The sequence below is a fragment of the Nannospalax galili genome, unplaced genomic scaffold, assembly GCF_000622305.1.
Source record: "Nannospalax galili isolate Female #2095 unplaced genomic scaffold, S.galili_v1.0 scaffold106, whole genome shotgun sequence".
In the NCBI taxonomy this organism is placed as follows: Eukaryota; Metazoa; Chordata; class Mammalia; order Rodentia; family Spalacidae; genus Nannospalax; species Nannospalax galili.
Genome location: NW_008354872.1, coordinates 273,230 through 292,992, shown reverse-complemented (window position 1 = coordinate 292,992; position 19,763 = coordinate 273,230). Strand labels below are relative to the sequence as shown.

At 43.3% G+C, this 19,763-nt stretch overlaps 2 protein-coding genes across 3 annotated transcripts in view; both read left to right on the top strand.

The window, feature by feature from the left end:
* The window catches only part of Hemgn (hemogen), a 19,499-nt gene extending 10,815 nt beyond the window's left edge, over nucleotides 1-8,684 (top strand). Inside the window, exons 3-4 of the mRNA XM_029555454.1 lie at nucleotides 2,632-3,974; nucleotides 8,104-8,684. Coding sequence (XP_029411314.1) covers nucleotides 2,632-3,974; nucleotides 8,104-8,159 — 1,399 coding nt within the window. The 3' untranslated portion in view covers nucleotides 8,160-8,684. The remainder of the gene's footprint in view (nucleotides 1-2,631; nucleotides 3,975-8,103) is intronic.
* Nucleotides 8,685-15,242: 6,558 nt separating this feature from the next.
* Trmo (tRNA methyltransferase O) overlaps nucleotides 15,243-19,763 on the top strand; it is a 10,810-nt gene continuing 6,289 nt past the window's right edge. The window contains exons 1-2 of one of the 2 annotated variants that reach the window (XM_008851956.2): nucleotides 15,243-15,394; nucleotides 18,695-18,869. In XM_008851956.2, coding sequence (XP_008850178.1) covers nucleotides 15,319-15,394; nucleotides 18,695-18,869 — 251 coding nt within the window. In that variant the 5' untranslated portion in view covers nucleotides 15,243-15,318. The remainder of the gene's footprint in view (nucleotides 15,395-18,694; nucleotides 18,870-19,763) is intronic. The other variant, XM_029555455.1, reaches the window with a different exon arrangement.

Sequence of the window (19,763 nt, the reverse complement as noted above, 5' to 3'; positions counted from 1 at the left end):
GCGCACCAGCTTCTGGAGTGCTGGCTATGTGCTATTGCGCCAGCCTGGTGTTTGCTTTTTTTTTTTTTAAAGAGTATTTTATTGCTAGGCGTGGTGCATGCCATCTTAGCACTTGGGAGGCAGGCAGATCTCTGTGAGTTCAGGGCCAGCCTGGTCTACATAGTGAGTTGCAGGCCAACTGGGGCTACAGGGAGACCCTGTCTCAAAAAGACCAAGAAAAAAAAAAAACAAAACCACCACCAACAAAAAAATTATTTATTTGATCTGTTTAGGAAGGCACCGTGGAACAAGGAAAAAGGTTTCAATGCGTTTGGGGAGTGCTTATTTATAGTGCAGGTCCTTGCCCACCGGCCCATCCGAATTAGTGGTCTGTATTTGATTAGATTTGCAGCACCTAACCATGTGTTGTTGGCTGCAATCTCCACGTCTATCTTTTCAAGATCTTTAATCTATTCATTAAGTATAATATGACCACTCATGCCTATCCACTAGGCTTCATTGTTTGTTTGTTTTATGAGACTATAGCCTTAGCTGGTCTGGAATCTGCTATGTAGACCAGGCTGGCCTCGATCTCATAGAGATCTGTCTGCCTCCACCTCGGAGTTGTGGGATTAAAGGTGCATGATACAATGCCTGGTTCCATCAGGCTTTCTAACCTTTGACCCAGATTTTGAAATGTCTCATCTGATATGTATCCTAGCTGCTTAGCATTCTTTACAGAAGATAAGCAAGCCACAGCCAGTATCTTCCCTCAGCCTGACAGAGAGAAGCCATGCTGGATGGTAGATCTAGATTCCCCTTAAGTGTGTCAGGAGACAGCAGGGCCCCTTACAAAGTCTAAACCCAAAGAGTGAGTGTGTAAGCAAGGATGCCGGCCTGCTATTTCATAACACAAATTATGTTTCTTCCCAAACTAAACTTTAAGCATTCACTGAGTTTTTGAATATTTGACAATTTCATACATCTATACAAAGTATCTTGATCATATCCAACCCAAATCCCTCCTTCAAATCTCCTCTAAGTCTTCCTCCTCTAACTCCTCCCTCCTCTTCCTCCTCCTCCTTCCTCATAACCCACTGAGTCCAAATACTGCTTCCTGCTTGTGCATGGCCATGGGCCTATCCACTGGGAGAAAAATGACTCTGCTTCCCCCCAGCAGCCATCAATTGATAAGAGCTCCTCAGCTAAGGGTGGAGATGAGCCCTCCCCCAGCCATGCAGGAATGCTGACTGGCTTGATCTTGTGCAGATCTCAGATAGGAGGCACAACTACTGTGATGAGTGCAATAGCCAGGTCAAGTCCAGAAGAAGGCATTTCGCAGCACTGCTCCTTATCCTCCAGATTCTTTCCACCTGCCTCTCCCACCATATCCCCTGACCTTGGTGAGGGGTGCTGATATAAATGTCTCATTTAGGGCTGAGCACTCCACAGTCATTTATTCTTAGCACTTCGACCAGTTATAAATCTCTCCACTGATTGCTGCCTATTGCAAAAAAGAAGCTTCTCTGACCAAGGCTGAGAGCAACACTAATCTATGAATATAAACAAATATATTTAGAAGGCAGTTTGACACCATGTACATTTAGCAAAACAACCCCACCCCAGGGTCTGTGACTCCTCAGTCATGGACTTTTGAACAGGATCTCTCCTTGGTCTGGAGCTCACCAATTGGTTCGACTGGTTGGCCAGTGAAACTTAGTGGTCATCCTGGCTCCGCCTCCGCAGCACTGAGATTCCAAACTCATGCCACCACACCCAACATTTTATGTGGATTTTGGGGATCAAATTCCTCATGCTTGTATAGTAAGCATTTTACTCACTGAGCTATCTCCACAACTGTCTTGGTTTGTTCTTCATTGCTGTGACAAAACACTCTGACCACCACCAACTTGGGGAGGAAAGGGTTTATTTATCTTACATCTCCCAGGTCACAGTTCATCAGAGAGCCCAAGGTAGGAACTCAGGGCAAGATTCTGGAGGCAGGAGCTGGAGCACAGGCCATGGAGGAACGCTGCTTACTGGCTTGCTCCTCTGGCCCCTACTCAGCCTGCTTTTTTACACAACACAGGCCCACTGCCCAGGGGTGGCACCACCCACAGTGGGCTGGTCCCTCCCACATCACTCATCAAGAAGATGCCCCTCAGACATGGCCACAGGCCAGACCAACAGAGGCAATTCCCCAGTTGAGGCTCCCTCAACCCAAGTGTGTCAAGTTGACACTAAAGCTATCCAGCACACCAGCCCTCCCTCTACATAAACCAAATTCTCTGTGTCTTTGTCTCTGTATCTCTCTGCCTCTGTCTGTCTCTGTCTCTGTCTCTCTGTCTCTCTGTCTCTCTGTCTCTGTCTCTGTCTCTGTCTCTCTGTCTCTCTCTCTCTTTCTCTCTCTCTCTCTCTCACACACACACACACACACACACACACTTTGGCATCAAAACCAAAAAGTCTTGAACATTTCCTCTCTTAACTGAGAACTTCTAAGACTATTTATCTTGCAAACAAGGAGATTGAGGTCTGAGAGATTATGGGACTTGTTCAAAGTCATGCCACAAGTGGCATGGGAGGGTTATTGGAAGTATTTATATGAATTCTGTAGCCCTGTTGCTGACACTAATTTTGGTCTTTCTGCAGAGAACAGAAAAAACGCAAGTGTAAGGGAACAGGAAAAAGAAATCAAAGAAGTCAAAAGAGACAACAAAATATAAACTCAAAGCTGGAGCTTCCGTCACAAACTGAACAGGAAACAACAGAGAAAAAGTTTGCACCTGCTGAGAAAGAAACAGGGCATCCTGTGACAGAAGCACTGGTGTTAGTCTCCCCCCTAAAAGCTGTGCCTGCAGAACATTGTTCTGAAATACACCAATGCCAGGAAAATTCTTCCAAGTACCAGGAAACAGCAATACAAAATCATTCTTCTCAAACACACCAAAATATGGCCAAAGCTGAAGAAGACCTTTTTCCTAACATGTGCCAAGAAACTGCTGTGCCCCAAGAGCATTCTTCTAAGGTACACCAAGATATGGATGAATCTGAAATCCTCTATCCTAACATGTACCAGGAAACAGCTGTGCCTCAAGAACATTCTTCCAAAGTATACCAAGATATGACTGAGCACTCTCCTAACATATGCCAAGAAACTGCCATGCCTCAAAACTATTCTTCCAAAGCATACCAAATTATGGCTGAACCTGAAATTTTCTTTCCTAAAACATGCCAAGAAATAGGTGTACTTCAAGACCATCCTTTGAAAATGTGTCAAAATGTAGCCGATCCTGAGGTCCTCGCTCCTAAAACATGCCAAGAGACAGTAGCTCCCAAAACACTTCCCTATACAACACCTGGAGATGCAGCTGGCCCAGGATGCTCTCCTGAAACATCTCCCAGATCAGATGTGCCTGAAGGCTGTCCTCTCGACACAAGCCCCAAACTAACTGGACCAGAGAAATTCACCTCTACACTAGAACAGGGAACAGACATAACTGAAGACTTCTTGCCCCAAACACAAATATCTTTGTCTGAAGCTGTTTTTACAAAAACACACAAAGAAGCCATTGAACCTAAATACTCTTCTTATGAAACCTATAAAGAAATCACTGTGCCTTCTGATAAAACAATTCAAGAAACACCTGGGCCTGAAGGAAAGTTTCCTGAAACATGTCAACAAACACCTGGGCCTGAGAAGTATGCTCCTGAAACCTACCAGGAAACACCTGGGCCTGAACAGTATTCCCCTGAAATGTACCAAGAGGCACCCGGGGAGGCACCCGGACCTGAGAACAAGTCACCTGACACCTATCAAGAAATGCCTGGGCCAGAAGACCTCTCTATCAAAACCTGTAAGCACAGGGATGGGCCTAAATATGGCTTTCCAGAACCAACCCAAGAAGCAAGTGTGCCCCAAGGTCAGGACCCTGATGTACCCCAGGAAGATGTTGAGGACTCCTGTGCTATCTCTCAAGCCAGTGATGACATAGGTATATCTCCCTTAGAATTTATTATTTATAGTTGTCTTTGACAAGAGCCAATTATCTCAATGGTACTATGAATACCATTTGATGTTTCCTTTTTCTTTTTCAGCTGTGTAGACCAGGCTGGCCTTTAACTCACAGAGATCCACCTGCCTCTGCCTCCTGAGTGCTCGGATTAAAGGCATTCACCACCATGCCCAGCTTGCAGCTTGCCAAAGAATTCTTTTGAGCTGGACCTCACTATGTAGCCCAGGCTTGCCTCGAACTCACGATGAGCTTCCTGCCTCAAACTCTTGAGTGTGCAATTGGCTGTGCGATTTCTTTTTTCAAGGAAAATCAAGTCTAGTTAACAAGAAAGCTTGTTGAATGAAGTTTTTCTGGGAAATTTCATTTCTTGATAAATTATTATTATTATTATTATTATTATTATTATTATTTGGTTTTTTTGAGACAGGGTCTCCCTATAGCCCAAGCTAGCCTGGATTCGCTATGGAGACCAGGCTGGCCTCGAACTCACAGAGATCCACCTGCCTCTGCCTCCCGAGTGCTGGGATTAAAGGCATGCACCACCATGCCCGGCCATTTCCTCATAAATTAATGTCAAGTCAATTAATAGTACCAAGAACTGAGAGAGATATAAAACACTCTCAACTTATATCCCCAGTCAAAAAAGCTCTATTTTGATAATAGTTTCTCAAAGCTTTCCCCGGGGATAGTATTCTGAAATAATATCTAATTTGACTTGCTCTAGGAACAGAGATCCTTGATTCTCTGGTATAATTCTACAAGCATTTAAGAAATGGGCTGAATCTGACAGACTATAGTTATCCTTGGGAAATTGTTCTCTTGAGAAATCCTGTTTGCCTGGGTTTGGTAGAGCACACCTGTAATCCCAGCACCTGGGAGGTGGAGGCAGTGGGCTCAGTAGCTCAAGGCTAGGCTTGGCTTCAAGGTAAACTTGGGGCCAGCCTGGGCTCCATAAAGCCTTGAATCAAAACAAAACAAAGCAGGGCCTGGCAAGATGATTCTGCAGGTAAAAAAGTATTTGTTCTTCAAGCCTGGTGACCTGAGGTCATTCCCCGGAACCTGTATAAAGTTGGAAGGCGAGAACCAACTCCAGAGAGTTTTCCTATGATCTGCACACACACGTGTGACATGGCACATCTGCTCATTCATATACATCATACACACAACAATAAAACAAACAAAAACCCTTTACTAGCTTATTTACTTTCTGCTAAAAGCTGACTACGACAAAAACATGGTGTTAGCGAGCTTTGCATAATGTATGGTTGAGAACCTATGACTTAAAAGAAATGAGGCACACGCCTTTAATCCCAGCATTCAAAGGCAGAGGTAGGCAGACCTCTGTGAGCTCGAGGCCAGCCTGGTCTACATAGTGAGTTCCAGGCCAGCTGGGTTACACTGGGACCCTGTCTAAAAAAAAAAAAAACAAACAAAACAGAAGAGATAGAAATAAAATATATTTAGAAATCAGTCATATGAAGGTCTTCTGCAATGATGGGGGTACCCTAATGGGCAGGCAGCTCTCCTTAATTGACATGGTGTCTCAATTCTAACCGTTTATCCTCAATCCAGTGAGGTCAAAATAAGCAAACAACTAATGCTCATTTTATTTGTAGTTTTGCATTACCAAACAAATAGGAATATCCACATTTTGCTGATTATGAAAGAAGAGCTTCTTATAAATTAAAACAAAAATGTAAGAGAATATAGAGCAAAAGTTTTCCATGATGTTATCTCCTATTTCCAATCCTCAATAATAAGTTTCTTTGATCTCAACAAATGAAATAATACAATAATTTTTTTGTAACTTTAAAAAAATTTATTATTTTTATTTTATGTGTATGCGTGTATTGCCTGCATGTAGGTAAGTGCACCTGTGTTGTGCAATGCCTGCGGAAGACAGAAGAGACTGTCAGATCCCCTGGAACTGGAGTTATGGACAGTTGTTAGGTGTGGGTGCTGGGATTCGAACCCGGGTCTTCTGCAAGAACAGTCAGTATTCTTAACTCCTGAGCCATCTCTCCAGCCCCATAGCTTTTCATATTTATTTATTTTTGTTTTGTTGATCTCACTATGTTGTCCTGGCTGGCCTGAAACTTGCTATGTAGACCAGTCTGGCTTTGAACTCATAGAGATCTACCTACGGAGTGCTGGTATTAAAAGGTATGTGCCACCACACTCAGCCTACTTTTTGAAATTATAAAAAAAAAATTACATTATAGCCGGGTATATACACACCTTCAGTCCCAGCAGTTGGGAGGCAGAGGCAGGCAGATCCCTGTGAGTTTAAGGCTAGCCTGGTCTACATAGTACGTTCCAGACCAGCTAGGGCTACAGGGAGACCCTGTCTCAAAAAAAGACCAAAAAAATAAAAATTACATTATATATTGTAGCCACATTTATAGGATCTTTTTTTCTTCTCATGTGTATGTGTATAGTGTATGTGTATGAGTGTGTGTGTGTGTGTGTGTGTGTGTGTGTGCGCGCGCGCGCGCGCACACGTGCATCTGAGGTTAATGTTAGGAATCTTCACTTATTCTCCACATTATCCTTTTTTGAGGCCGGGTCTTAAACTCAGAGATCACTGATATGGCTAGCCTTGCTAGCTTGCTCTGGGGATCCCCCATCTCTGACTTCCAAGACTGAACTTAGAGGTGGGCTGCTGCACTCACTCACCATTTACTGGGTTCCGGGAATCCACCTCTGCTCCATCTGCTTGTATAGCAAGTGCTTTAACCACTGGGCCACCATCCTAGCCCTATAACATCTTTTCTTTTTTCAAAAAAAATACTTTATTATTTTATGTGTATAAATGTATTGCCTGTTTGTATGTAAGTGTACCTGTGTCGTGTAATTCCTACAGAGGTCTGAAGAGAGAGTCAGATTCCCCTGCAACTGGAGTTAGGGATGGTTGTTAAGCTGCCATGTAGGTACTGGGAATCGAACCTGGGCCCTCTGCAAGAGCAGCCAGCACTCTTAACCACTGAGCCATCTCCCCAGCCCCTATAATATCTTTTCTAATAATTATGTAGTAGTTATATGTGTGTACAATGACTTACACACAGGGAGACCGATGTGGAGGCATTAAAAGCTGAGATTCCTGATTGTTTCCATTGATCAGCCCCTAGAAGTCAAATTGCTGGGCCCACAGCACCCACATTTAAAGTCTGGATACACCATCAGACATACATACTGGCCTTCAGAAATGCTGAAGCTGTTCATACAAACTTAATCTTTCTTTCTTCCCTCCCTCCTTCCCTTCCTTCCTTCCTTCCTTTCTTGTCTTTTTGAGACAGGGTCTCCCTGTAGCCCCAGCTGTCCTGGAACTCACTATGTAGACCAGGCTGGTCTTGAACTCACAGAGATCCACCTGCCCCTGGCTCCTGAGTGCTGGGATTAAAGGCGTGCGTCACCATGCCTGGCCTTATTTTTATTTTTTTAATTTTGTGTATGAGTGTATTGCCTGTATGTATGTGAGTGCACCTGTGTCGTGCAATACTTTGGAGGTTAGAAGAGGGCTTCAGATTCCCCTGGAATTGGAGTTAAGGATGGTTTGTAGCTGCCATGTAGGTGCTGGGAATCGAACCTGGGTCCTCTGCAAGAGCAGTCAGTGCTCTTAACTGCTGAGCCATCTCTCCAGCCCAGTAAATATATTTTTTTATATAGCTGCTTGTGGTTTCATTTTGCACATAGTAGTTTTTGCCATTTGAAATTTTATTTATTTTTTTATCTTTTGTTTTGAGAGAAGGTCTCCCTGTAGCTCCAGCTAGCCTGGAATGTTATGTACACCAGGCTGGCCTTGATCTTACAGGGATCCACTTCTGCCTCCTGAGTTCAGGGATTAAAGGTGTGTACCACCATGCTTGGTGGCCATATGAAATATTAATCTTTAGGTATTCTAGTTGGTCAGTTTTTCCTGTATGGTTTCTGGTTTCAGTGTTTTGCTTAGGACCCTAAGATTATAAAAATACCATTTTTCTATGATGTGGTTAATCCAGCTCAAATGTGTGTGCATGTTTTGTGGTATGTCTCTCCCAGGTGAGTTATTAAATATCTCAATACTATTCATTGAATCTATTTTTTTTTTGTATTTTATTTGGTTTTACAGAAATGGAAGAAAAAGCCAAAGCTGATCAAGGTCCAGAAATAGCAGTGAATCCATAAGGTCTTCAAGAGATCTGTCCAGAAAATGACAGCTACAGTTATGCTTTGTTTTAACATTACTCAACATTAAGGGTGTGGTCTAAAGGCATATACATCTTCTTTTGTGTGTATGATTTTCCCAATACATTATAAGAAAAGCTATATTTTGCATTATTATTTGAACTTACTCATTTCCCATTTATAGACCATATCTGAAAGAGAGAACTAACATTTTTAAGGCTAATACAGACAATATTTTTCTAGTGTGGTGTGTGTGTGTGTGGAAGATGGTAGAAGGAAGGAGCAAGTAAGAGAAGGCGAAGGGATGAATAATCGAGTTTTCCTTCCAAGAACAAACATTTATTTGATCATTCTGGAGAGCTATAAGCAATTTAATCTGAACACTTAACATTTTGAGAGTATATAGTTTCTTGTAAAGTTTTATTCAATTGTTGATGTCATAATAACCCCATAACTTTATTCAACCCTTACATGACTCTCTAAGTTAATTTGAGCAATTCTTATTCTAGAACTCCTTGAAAGATGTTTGGGGATTGATAATATAGTTTACTTCTATGTGTGAACTTGGATTTTCTATTTCTACTTTTTAAATATTGTTATTTGTGAAAAATGTACATTAAATCATTTCTACATGCTTAACTGTGTGGACAGCATCTTGGTAAGTCCTGTGGGGGGTTAAACACCTAAATGACACATTTCCACCAGACTTTAGTCTAGTCTCATAGGGGAATAAAACAGAAAACAAAGCATTCCAAAGGAAAACAGCTGTAAGGGCAGCTTTCAGAGAAGCCCACAGCCATGCTACTGTGTGCATTTTACTTTCTCCCAGACTGCCTCTTTCTCTTAACCCTCATGCTGAAATCTAAACATTATTAACAACCTCTTCCCCTGAAGTAAATGATGTTAGTGCAATATGAGTAGCAGGTACCTTAGGAAGAATGTCCACCTGGTCCTGATGCAGAGGCTTCAAAGATGGGGAGGATCTGTATGGGGGAACAGCCGCAGTACTGCAGCAGACCCAGAGCACCGAGTTCAGGATCTATTCAAGAGAATGGCATGCAAACTGTGGTTAATGTTGGGTCCATATGGAATAGTTAAAAACCTTTCATTAGACAGCTAATCTGTTATTAGAGATAGTATAGAATTCCTTTCACCCAGTGAATACTAATATTACACCTGATATAACCAGGTTTATTTGTTAAAACTAAAATTGGTATCATTACATTATCATTAAACTACAGACATTATTTGGATTCCACTAGTTCCTTTTCATTTCTTTTTTTTCCATCTTTTTGAGACAGGGTCTCCCTGTAGCCCCAGCTGGCCTGGAACTCGCTATGTAGACCAGGCTGGCCTCAAACTCACAGAGATCTGCCTGCCTCTGCCTCCCAAGTGCTGGGATTAAAGGCGTGTGTCACCATGGCCCCTTAGAAAACTCTATGTAGCCAAGGTTGACCTTGAACTCCTGATTCTCTTCCCTCTCAGGAGTGCTGAGATTGCAGGACTGTGCCTCAGGCCAAGTGTTATTTGGTAATGGTGATTGAACACAGCAAACATTCTACCAACTGAGCTACATCCCACTTGTTTGTTTGAGAAGGCTTTTCATGGTCTGCACTGATTTTTCTACTGATATTCTTCTGTGTGTCAAGATCTAATTCAGAATTTGATGTAGCTGACCTAGGACTCACAATCTCTTGCCTCAGTCTCCTGAGTGCTAGGATTATAGGTATGTGCTCATTTTGGGTGTTTTTATTCTAAAGCCTCCAAATGATTCTAATCTACAGTCAGGGTTGAGAATCACTGGTCCTGTGGGAAGCTTCAGTGCTGGGTCCCCGCCATTTGCCATGCCCTTCTGCAGGTACATCACATTTTTCGCCAGACATATTCATTCCATAGTGATCATTCACACTCTACAATACTCAAGCAACATATTGAGAGCAGTGTAACCACAAAATACAGAGTCCTTCTGGATGGCACTTCAATATCCATATTCCACCTATGCTCTTTAATAGGGACAGATGTCTGTGAAACAGAGTGGGCAGTGACTACCACGCCTATATTTTTTTAAATGAATGAATAACCTGAGAGGCTGGATATTCACCCCAAGTCACATGTGATAGTTCCAGTACCTTTCAGGAAGACACCCCAGCTTTGGAATGCTTCTGTCTAGATTTTACCTGCTAGAGTGGATCAAGAGGACAGAGAGTCACCTGAAATCTTAAGTTCTAATAATGTTTCACGGAGCTAGATTGTAAGAGATTTTCATGGGTGGGCTGAAGAGATGGCTCAGAGGTTAAGAGCATTGGCTGCTCTTGCAGAAGATCTAGGTTCAAATCCCAGCACCCACATGGCAGCTAACAACTCCATAACTCCAGTTCCAGGGGATCCAATGCCCTCGTCTGTCCTCCGTGGGCACTGCATGACATGGGTACACTTACATGAAGAAAATACATTCATACACATAAAAATATAATAAAATTTTAAAGAGATTTAGGTCAGGGGTGGTGGCACACACCTTTAAACCCAGCACTTGGGAGGCAGAGGCAGGTGGATTTCTGTGAGTTTTGAGGCCAGCTGGGGCTAAAGGGAGACCCTGTTTCAAAAAGACTTTAGTCTGCAAACCTGTCTTTGGTTGAGTTATATGCAGTGAATGAACTGTCAGAGAGAGAGAGAGAGAGAGAGAGAGAGAGAGAGAGAGAGAGAGAGAGAATGAATTACATGGTATTATGTACAAGGGGCAAGATGGTGAAAAAGATGGAGTAAATGACAAGAGGGGTGTAGCCTTAGAAGACGTATACCTCTTCTCTACCTTTGAAACTAGGGGCTGGAGAGATGGCTCAGGGATTAAGAGCGCTCACTGGTTGCTCTTGCACCAGGGTTTAGTTTCCAGCACCCACATGGAGGCTAACGACCATCTCTAACTCCAGTTCTAGGGAATCCGATGCCATCTCCTGGCCTTTGCAGGCACTGCATGTACTAGTTCACTTAGGTGCATACAGGCAAAATACTCATACACATACATTGTTTTAAAAATTACTGAATGGGGGGCTGGAGAGATGGTTCAGTGGTTAAGAACACTGACCTCTTGCAGAAGACCTGGGTTCGAATCCCAGCACCCACATGACAGCTAACAACTGTCCGTAACTCCAGTTCCAGGGGATCTGACAGCCTCATCTGTCCTCCACAGGCATTGTACGACACAGGTGCACTTACCTACATGCAGACAATACACGCATACACATAAAAATATTAAATAAAATATATTTTTAAAAAATATTGTATGTAGCCGGACATGGTGCCGCATGCCTTTAATCCTAGCACTTGGGAGGCAGAGGCAGGTGGATCTCTGTGAGTTCAAGGTCAGCCTGGTCTACATAGTGAGTTCCTGGCTAGCTGGGGCTACAGGGAGACCCTGTTTCAAAAAAAGATGAAAAAAAATTACTGTATGCATGTGTTTATGCATGGTAAATGTGTGCAGGTCAGAGTACATACAACTTGGTAGAGGCAGTTCTCTCTCTCCACCATATGGGTCCTGGCGACTGAAATTAGGTCTCCAGGCCCAGCAGCAAGTGCTCTTACCTATTGAACCATCTCTCCGGTTTCCTTTCCTTCATTTCTCTTTTTTCTTCTTTGAGATGGAGTCTCCCTGTAGTCCTAACTGGCCTGGAACTATGTAGACCAGGTTGGCCTCAAACCCACAGAGGTCCATCTGCCTCTGCCTCCTGAGTGCTGGGATCAAAGGTGTGTGCCACCATGTCCGAACTTTTTTTTTTTTTAATGTGTGTGGTGTGTGTACATGTATGTTCCCATGTGTCACCACATGTGTATAGAGACCAGGGGATGATGTTGGGTAGCTATCTGCCTTGATTTTTCTCCTTACATATTGAGGCTGGGTCTCTCACTTAAATCCAGAGTTCAATGACTGGGCTAGTCTAGAGGATCCCATTTCTGCCTCCTACAGGCTGCCACACCCACCAGACATTTATGTGGGTGTTTGTGATCCAAACTCCAATCCTCCTGCACTCTTGGCAAGTGCTTTACCCACTGAGCCATCTCCCAGCCCCTTAGCTTGTTTACTTCTACCACTCCTTTTTTTTTTAATTAAAAAAAATTTGAGGTGGGGGGTCTTTTTGAGACAGTGTCTCCCTGTATCGTCAGCTGGCCTGGAACTCACTATGTAGACCAGGCTGCCCTTGAACTCACAGAGATCTGCCTACCTCTGCCTCCCAAGTGCTAGCATTAAAGGTATGAGTCATCATTAAAGGCCCGGCCCACCACTCCTTGTATACACACAGGACAGGACTTTTTTGCTTTTACCAGACACCAATGTGAATCAAATCCTTCATTTTCTTCTTGGTTTAGAGACTTAAGGCCATAGAATTTCTGCAAGAATCCATCTAGCTCCAATTTTTGCTGCCCTCTTCTTGAATAGGTATAATGAAGATTTAAAAAAAATATTTTTATTATTTTTTACATTTTTTATTGTAATTTCATACAATGATTCTTTTTGGTCTTTTTGAAACAGGGTCTCCCTGCAACCCCAGCTGACCTGGAACTCACTATGTAGATCAGGGGGGGGTGGGGGGCTGGTGGTGGTGGCTGGAGTAATGGCTCAGAGGTTAAAAGCTTGTCTAGCTCTTCCAAAGGACCCGGATTCAGTTCCCAGAACATACCGTGTGGCTCATAACTGCTTGTAACTTCAGTTACAGGGGATCCATTGTCTTCCTCTGGCCTCTAAGGGCAACTGGACACACATGGCACACACACATACATACACATAAAAATAAATCTTAGCTGGCTCCATGGTAAGAGTATGTACAGTTCTTCCAGGGGACCACAGTTCCATTCCCAGCACTCATGTCCAGCAGCTAACAATTGCCTGTAACTCCAGCTAAGGAGTATTTGATGTCTCTAGTCTCTATAGGCACCCGCACACACACTCATACGTACACATAATTAAAAATAGTAAAAATAAGGCCGGGCAGGGTGGTACACACCTGTAGTCCCAGCACTTGGGAGACAGAGGCAGGCGGATCTCTGTGACTTTGAGGCCAGCCTGGTGTACATAGTGAGTTCCAGGCCAGCTGGGGCTACAGGGAGATCCTGTCTCAAAAAGACCAAATAAATAATAAATAAGTAAATATCTTTTAAAATGCATCACTCTACTGAGAAGGGCTTCTCAAAGTACTACAAGCTGATGGCCACCTGGAGCAGTCATTTAGGTGTTTTTTGTTTGTTTGTTTCTGCCTTTTTGAGACAGGATCTCCCTGCAACCCCAGCTAGCCTGGCTGGCCTGGAACTCACAGAGATCCCCCTGCCTCTAACTCCCGAGTGCTGGAACTAAAGGCATGCGCTAGCATGCCCGGCCGATTTTAGGTTTTGTATTTTATTATTTTTATTTTATGTGCATGCGTGTATTGCCCGCATGTAGGTAAGTGCACCTGTGTCCTGCAATGCCTGTGGAGGTCAGAAGAGCCTGTCGAATACCCTGGGACTGGAGTTACGTACAGTTGTTAGCGGCCATGTGGGTTCTGGGATTCGAACTCTGGTTTCTGCAAGAACAGTCAGTGTTCTTAACCGCTGAGCCATCTCTCCAGCCCCTCATTTAGGTTTTTTAAAGGCAGATTTTTGGGTCTAGTGTCTTCAAGTCTACTTTGAGTTTCGGCGGTTGTCACAGTTGGTGACACATTATATACTTTTGTCATATTATGTACTTTTGGCTTATCAAACGTCTATCCTCCCTTTCTGGAGGACATATTCCTCCCTCTTCACCAACGTGGCTATCACACTCAACCACACAGCGCCGACTAATGGCAAGCGCCGTTTATTCCATCCAGTCTTACAACATGTAGAAATGGTCCAGATTCTCATCAAACTTTTCTCCAGCTGGACAAAAACCAAGAACCATATCTCTTAAAATCAAAAAAGACAAGAAAAAAAGAGTAGCCTTTTCCAAATTCCAAACATGAGATCTGTTTTAGCTTTCTAAAAATCCACAATCTTCTCTTTAAAAAAAACCTGTCCCCCTAATACTAGTTGTCTCCTACTAGTGACTTCCTTATCGGTGACAATAAACAGACTTTGAAGCAAATTTTCGCAGTTTAGCTTTCTAATCTGTGGGTTCGTATATTTTAAAATAGTTTGTTATAGGTAATAGGCTGTGGGGTCTTGAACAAGGTTTTTGAATCTCAGAAACACAATTATGTACGCAGAGAAACAATATGGGTGAAAAGAGAGTTACAGGGTGGTTAAAAGAATGGACTGTTTAGCCGGGTGTGGTGGCGCACGCCATTAATCCCAGCACTCGGGAGGCAGAGGCAGGGGGAGCTCTATGAGATCGAGGTTAGTCATAGTGAGCTCCAGGACACCTGGAACAAAACAAAACAAAAAGAATGGACTATATGTGTAGGGACAACCGGTCGTCATACGGGATGAAAAAATGGTTGGTTGTTGGCGCTCAGCTTCCAGAGGTCCTCAAAAACGGTAACAAGTAATCCTGGTCTGCATGAGCTCACTTGTTTCAGCGAGGTGTGGAGCACAAAACCAAGTTCCCATTCATTAACCCCAGCTTAAATCTCTTAAGATCCATCACTCTAGAATTACTTGGGATTCTTCTTTTTGATAAATTGTTTTTATTACTGAAAAAGAGGAGCACACTGAGTATAATCTGCACTCCCACATCCACGGAGACTTTTGAACATTTACCCTCCAGTTCTAGGGCCAGAGAGACCTCAGCAGGTAAATCCATGATGCCCGAATATCTCCTGAAACCAGCTGAGATCAGAGTACGCCTCCAAGTTGTGCTTTTCCTTCCACATGCGCACGCGCGCACTCAAACGTAAAATAAATTAACTTTGTTCTTTTGCTATGTGATCACTGAGAACACGCACGTCCTTTTCCTTTAAAAACCAGGGTCACTGTTGGTCATGAGGCCGTTTATAATTCAGAACATCTTTGCGTGTACATCTTTGTCCGAATGCAGACCCTTCGGAAGGCGCACTGGAGGTGACCGCTGAGCAACCAACACGCACCCTCAGCCCCGCCACTATGGCGCGCACTGTTCCGACTCGCGCGGCTACTGCGCAAGCGCCGGTGCCTGAGGTGCGGAAGCGGAAGGGGAAGCGGATGCGTCACAGGGGCGCTTCAGCGAGCCGTAACTATGCACGGCGTTGGCGAACCGGAGCCTCGACCTACAGCGACCCCGAGCGGCTGCGCTAAGCCGGCCCTAGAGACAGGTAACTTCTGGGAAACCTGCCAGGCCGATGGCCGATGCCACCGCAGGGTGCGATGCGGTGTCAGACGTTCGTCATTGTCCCCCTTACAGCGCAAGCCAGAGTCACGTGTCCCGGTGGCCACGTGAGGCGTTGGAATGACGTCATCCACGTTAGGTTCTCGGTGCTAGGGCTGTGTTGTGGGTTTAGTGTCCAGAGGTAGCTGCTTTAGCTTCGTGCCTGATAGCGGCCTTTCTTGGGAGCTGCAGGGAGGTAGGGTGTGCAGTTCTTGGTGCCTTGCTGATTAGAACTAACATCACGTGAGAGGCATTCGGGAGAGGAGAGGGAGGAAGTGAAGGGCTGAGCGGGAACAGTTTTACACTGGTCTGATAAATAGGCATGCATTTGTGTCTGTCCCTATTCATAGGGGCCGACGACGTAGATTATAGAATCTAGAGGAAGCAGACTGAAGAAAATAAAAATGACCCACTACCACCCAGAGTGGAGATGGAGCCAGTTACCGTGGTGTCTACGTCCCATCCTAATTTCACTGCTTTATACACTAGGAAAGAAAGGTCACACGCAGCTTTTTTTTTTTTTTTTTTTTTTTTGGTCTTTTTGTAGCCCCAGCTGGCCTGGAGCTCGCTTAGTTGACCAGGCTGCCCTTGAACTCAAAGAGATCCTCTTGCCTCTGCCTCCGGAGTGCTCGGACTAAAGGTGTGTGCCATCACTCCGAGCCTTTTTTACTTTTAAAAATACAAATTTTGCGAAAAAATTCCATGACAGCTATAATTTTGAGGGGCTGTATGCTGTTTTGTTTTATAGTTATGTTTTAATATGCCAGTTCCCTATATTTGGGTATTAAGGGAATTTGTCTTTGTCAGTTTTCATTATTCTAAATGAAAGTTCTTCAGGTCTTTAAGCTATAATGTTGGACTTAAATTTCCTAGTAGTTACTATTACCCGATACACTCATTTAAAAGTAAGGTTATGGGGCTGGAGAGATAGCTCAGAGGTTAAGAACACTGACTTATTGCAGAAGACCTGGGTTCAAATCCCAGCACCCGCATGGCAGCTAACTGTCCATAACTCCAGTCCCCGGGGATCTGCTGCTCTCTTCTGACCTCTTCGGGCGTTGCACAACAGAGGTGCAGTTACACACATGCAGGTATAATACTCATACACATAAAATAAAAATAATAAAAGAAATAAGGTTGCATACTGACAGAATACATATATAATCGTCCAAAAGGTAGGAACAAGTGGCCACGAAGGCTCAGATTACAGAGCTTGGTTTGGGGAGTTATAAATTTTACATGTTGGATGGAAATGGGGCTGCTCATATGGGGGAGAACTTTGTCAGCAGTGAGCAACAAGAAGTTTTAAAAGAAGCATAACTGAAGGAATTCTAAGTGTGAAGAAATGGTCTGTGTTTAGGCTCAGTGTGATAAGGATGATTTAACAATCTGGACAGAGAGTAAAAGAACCTGAACTTTCCTTCAGAAGCAGACCTGTGGATAAGCTTAGTATGTAGAAAACTGCATTAATGGGGCTGGAGAGATGGCTCAGCAGTTATGAGCACTGACTGGCTGCTCTTGCAGAGGACCTGGGTTCAGTTTCCAGTAACCACGTGGCGGCTAGTAGCCATCCATAACTCCAATTCCAGGGGATCTGATGCCCTCTGCTGGCCTTTGCAGGTATTGCGTGTATGTGCTGCATGCAGGAACACTAATTCACATAAAATAAAAATATAATTAAAAATATTAAAAACAAGATGAAACAAAAATAATAATGAAAAAAACAGTACCTGTAAACATACTTGGAAAAAACTTGAAAATAGAAGCATATACAATATGGATGGTGGATGGATATGAAAAGCAAATCTAGGGGCTGGAGAGATGGTTCAGCGGTTAAGAACACTGTTCTTGCAGAAGATCTGGGTTCGAATTCCAGCACCCAGATGGCAGCTAACTCCAGTTCTAGGGGATCCGACAGCCTCTTCTGACCTCCACTGGCATTGTACAACATGGGTGCACTTACCTACATGCAAGCAATACACACATACACATAAAAATAGTAAATAAAATATTTTAAAAGAAAAGCAAATCTAAGACGGTAGCTTACAATGTGATGTCAGTTATTTGTTTTTTTTGTTTTGTTTTTTTTGGTCTTTTTGAGACAGGGTCTCCCTGTAGCCCCAGCTGTCCTGGAACTCACTATGTAGACTAGGCTGGGCTTGAACTCACAGAGATCTGCCTGCCTCTGCCTCCTGAGTGCTGGGATTAAAGGCATGCACCACCAGGCCTGGCCTGATGTCAGTTTTTTTTTTTTTTTTTTGGTCTTTTTGAGACATGGTCTCCCTATAGCCCCAGCTGACCTGGAACTCTCTATGTAGACCAGGCTGGCCTTGAACTCACAGAGATCTGCCTGCCTCTGACTTCCGAGTGCTGGAACTAAAGGTGTGCGCCACCATGCCCGGCTTCTGATGTCAGTTTTTATAGAACTAAAAGAAGATGAAATTTTGTCTATGTATACATGTACATGTTTTAAAATCATATTTTAAAGGAATTAAGTGAAGATAAACACCAGATTCAGGCTCCTGTTTATCTTGGGGGAAGGGAGAGTTGGGGCTAAAAGCAGTCTACAAAGATGCAAAGTGTTAGTGGCATATATTTTTTGGGTGGCTGGTGAGTATATTATGCTTTAATTTACATATGTATTGCATAAAATCTTTTATATGTATCAAATAATAGAGTTCTTACAAGTAAAAATGAGAAGTCCTGTCCAGATGTGGTGCAAGCCTTTAATCCCAGCACTTGAGAGGCAGAGGCAGGCAGATCTCAGTGAGTTTGAGGCCAGCCTGGTCTATATAGCAAGTTCCAGGCCAGCTGGGGCTACAGGGAGACCACTCCCCCCATCTCAAAAAGACCAAAAAAAAAAAAAAAAACCAGAAAAAGAGAAGTCTTTTGAGGGACAGGCCTAGATCTATAGCTTCACTGCTTGTACCAGTAGGATGGGCTTCATGGAAACTGAAATTAAATGGCGATCTGGAGTATTTCTTCAAAGAACATAAGGTGCTCAGCTATAAAAAATGAGCTGGGATTGGTGGTGCACACCTATAATCCTGGCAGTTGGGAGACTGATACAAGAGGTTTATGAGTTTGAGGCCAGCTTGGGCTACATAACAAGACTTTATCAAAAAAAAAAAAAAGTTGTGTGGCACCTAGTAGATGTAGAGCTGTGAAGTCAGCACACTAGAGAAAAACATTTTCTTACATCTTTGACCTTTTGAGTACTGATTTCTTACTCAGTTTTCTTCCATAGGGAATCTTTTAACTGAACCAATAGGCTACTTAGAATCCTGTTTCTCGGCCAAGAATGGTACTCCACGACAGCCATCCATTTGTAGCCATTCGAGAGCCTGTTTGAGGATTAGAAAGAGCATCTTTAATAATCCTGAACATTCCTTGATGGGCCTAGAACAGTTTTCTCACATTTGGTAAGTTGTATAGTTAAAAGTGGTACCTTGGGCCTTGGGTAAAGAACTCTGGTGAAGGAAACTTTGGTGTCTGCCATCAGTATCACCCTTATTTGTTATATGACATTCCTATACTGAATTTGTGCATGTGATTGTTTGCATAATTTGAACATCCTTAGGAAGCATGGGATTCACTAAGGGAATATGTTTTAATTACAGTTGGCTCTATTTATTATGGTTCCCTTCTGTTGAGCTGAAACTGTAGACCACCTTGCTTCTGCCCATGGGTCATTATGCTGGTCTGTAGAATAAGAATCAGCAAGCTGTAGACTGTGGATTGATTATGGCCCACTGCCTATTTTTGTACATAGTCTCATGGGACCATAACTGTGCCAGATGTTGGAACATGGTCTGAAACTTGTCTGTAGCATGCCTGTCGATTTATGTGTTTTGTGTGACTACTGTTGTAAAACTCTGCTCCAGTAGCACAATAGTTGAACAGTGACTTATTGGCCTCAAATCCTAAAATACTTACTATCTGACCTTTTCTTTCAGTGCTGGGATTTGAACCTAGGGCCTCATGCATGGTAGGCAAGTGCTCTACCACTCAGCGATGTCCCCAGTCCTATAGCTGACCTTTTACAGAAAAGTTTGTGAGCCCTGGTATAGACCCTTGAATTAAGTCTTCCTAAAAGACAAAAGACTTTAGAAAGGAAAGCTGGGTACTACTTGATTCTCCTTATTGAGTCTCCCTATTCTGTCTCTATGTGTAGCACACATCTCTTACCTGAATTTAATGATCTTATAAACTCAAATGTTACTGTTTTTCTTCATGGTTTCTGGGTTTCATAGCTCGTTTAGAAAGGCCTCATCAGGTTTAACTTCTGAGCTCAGTTTCTTCTTCTTCTTTTTTTT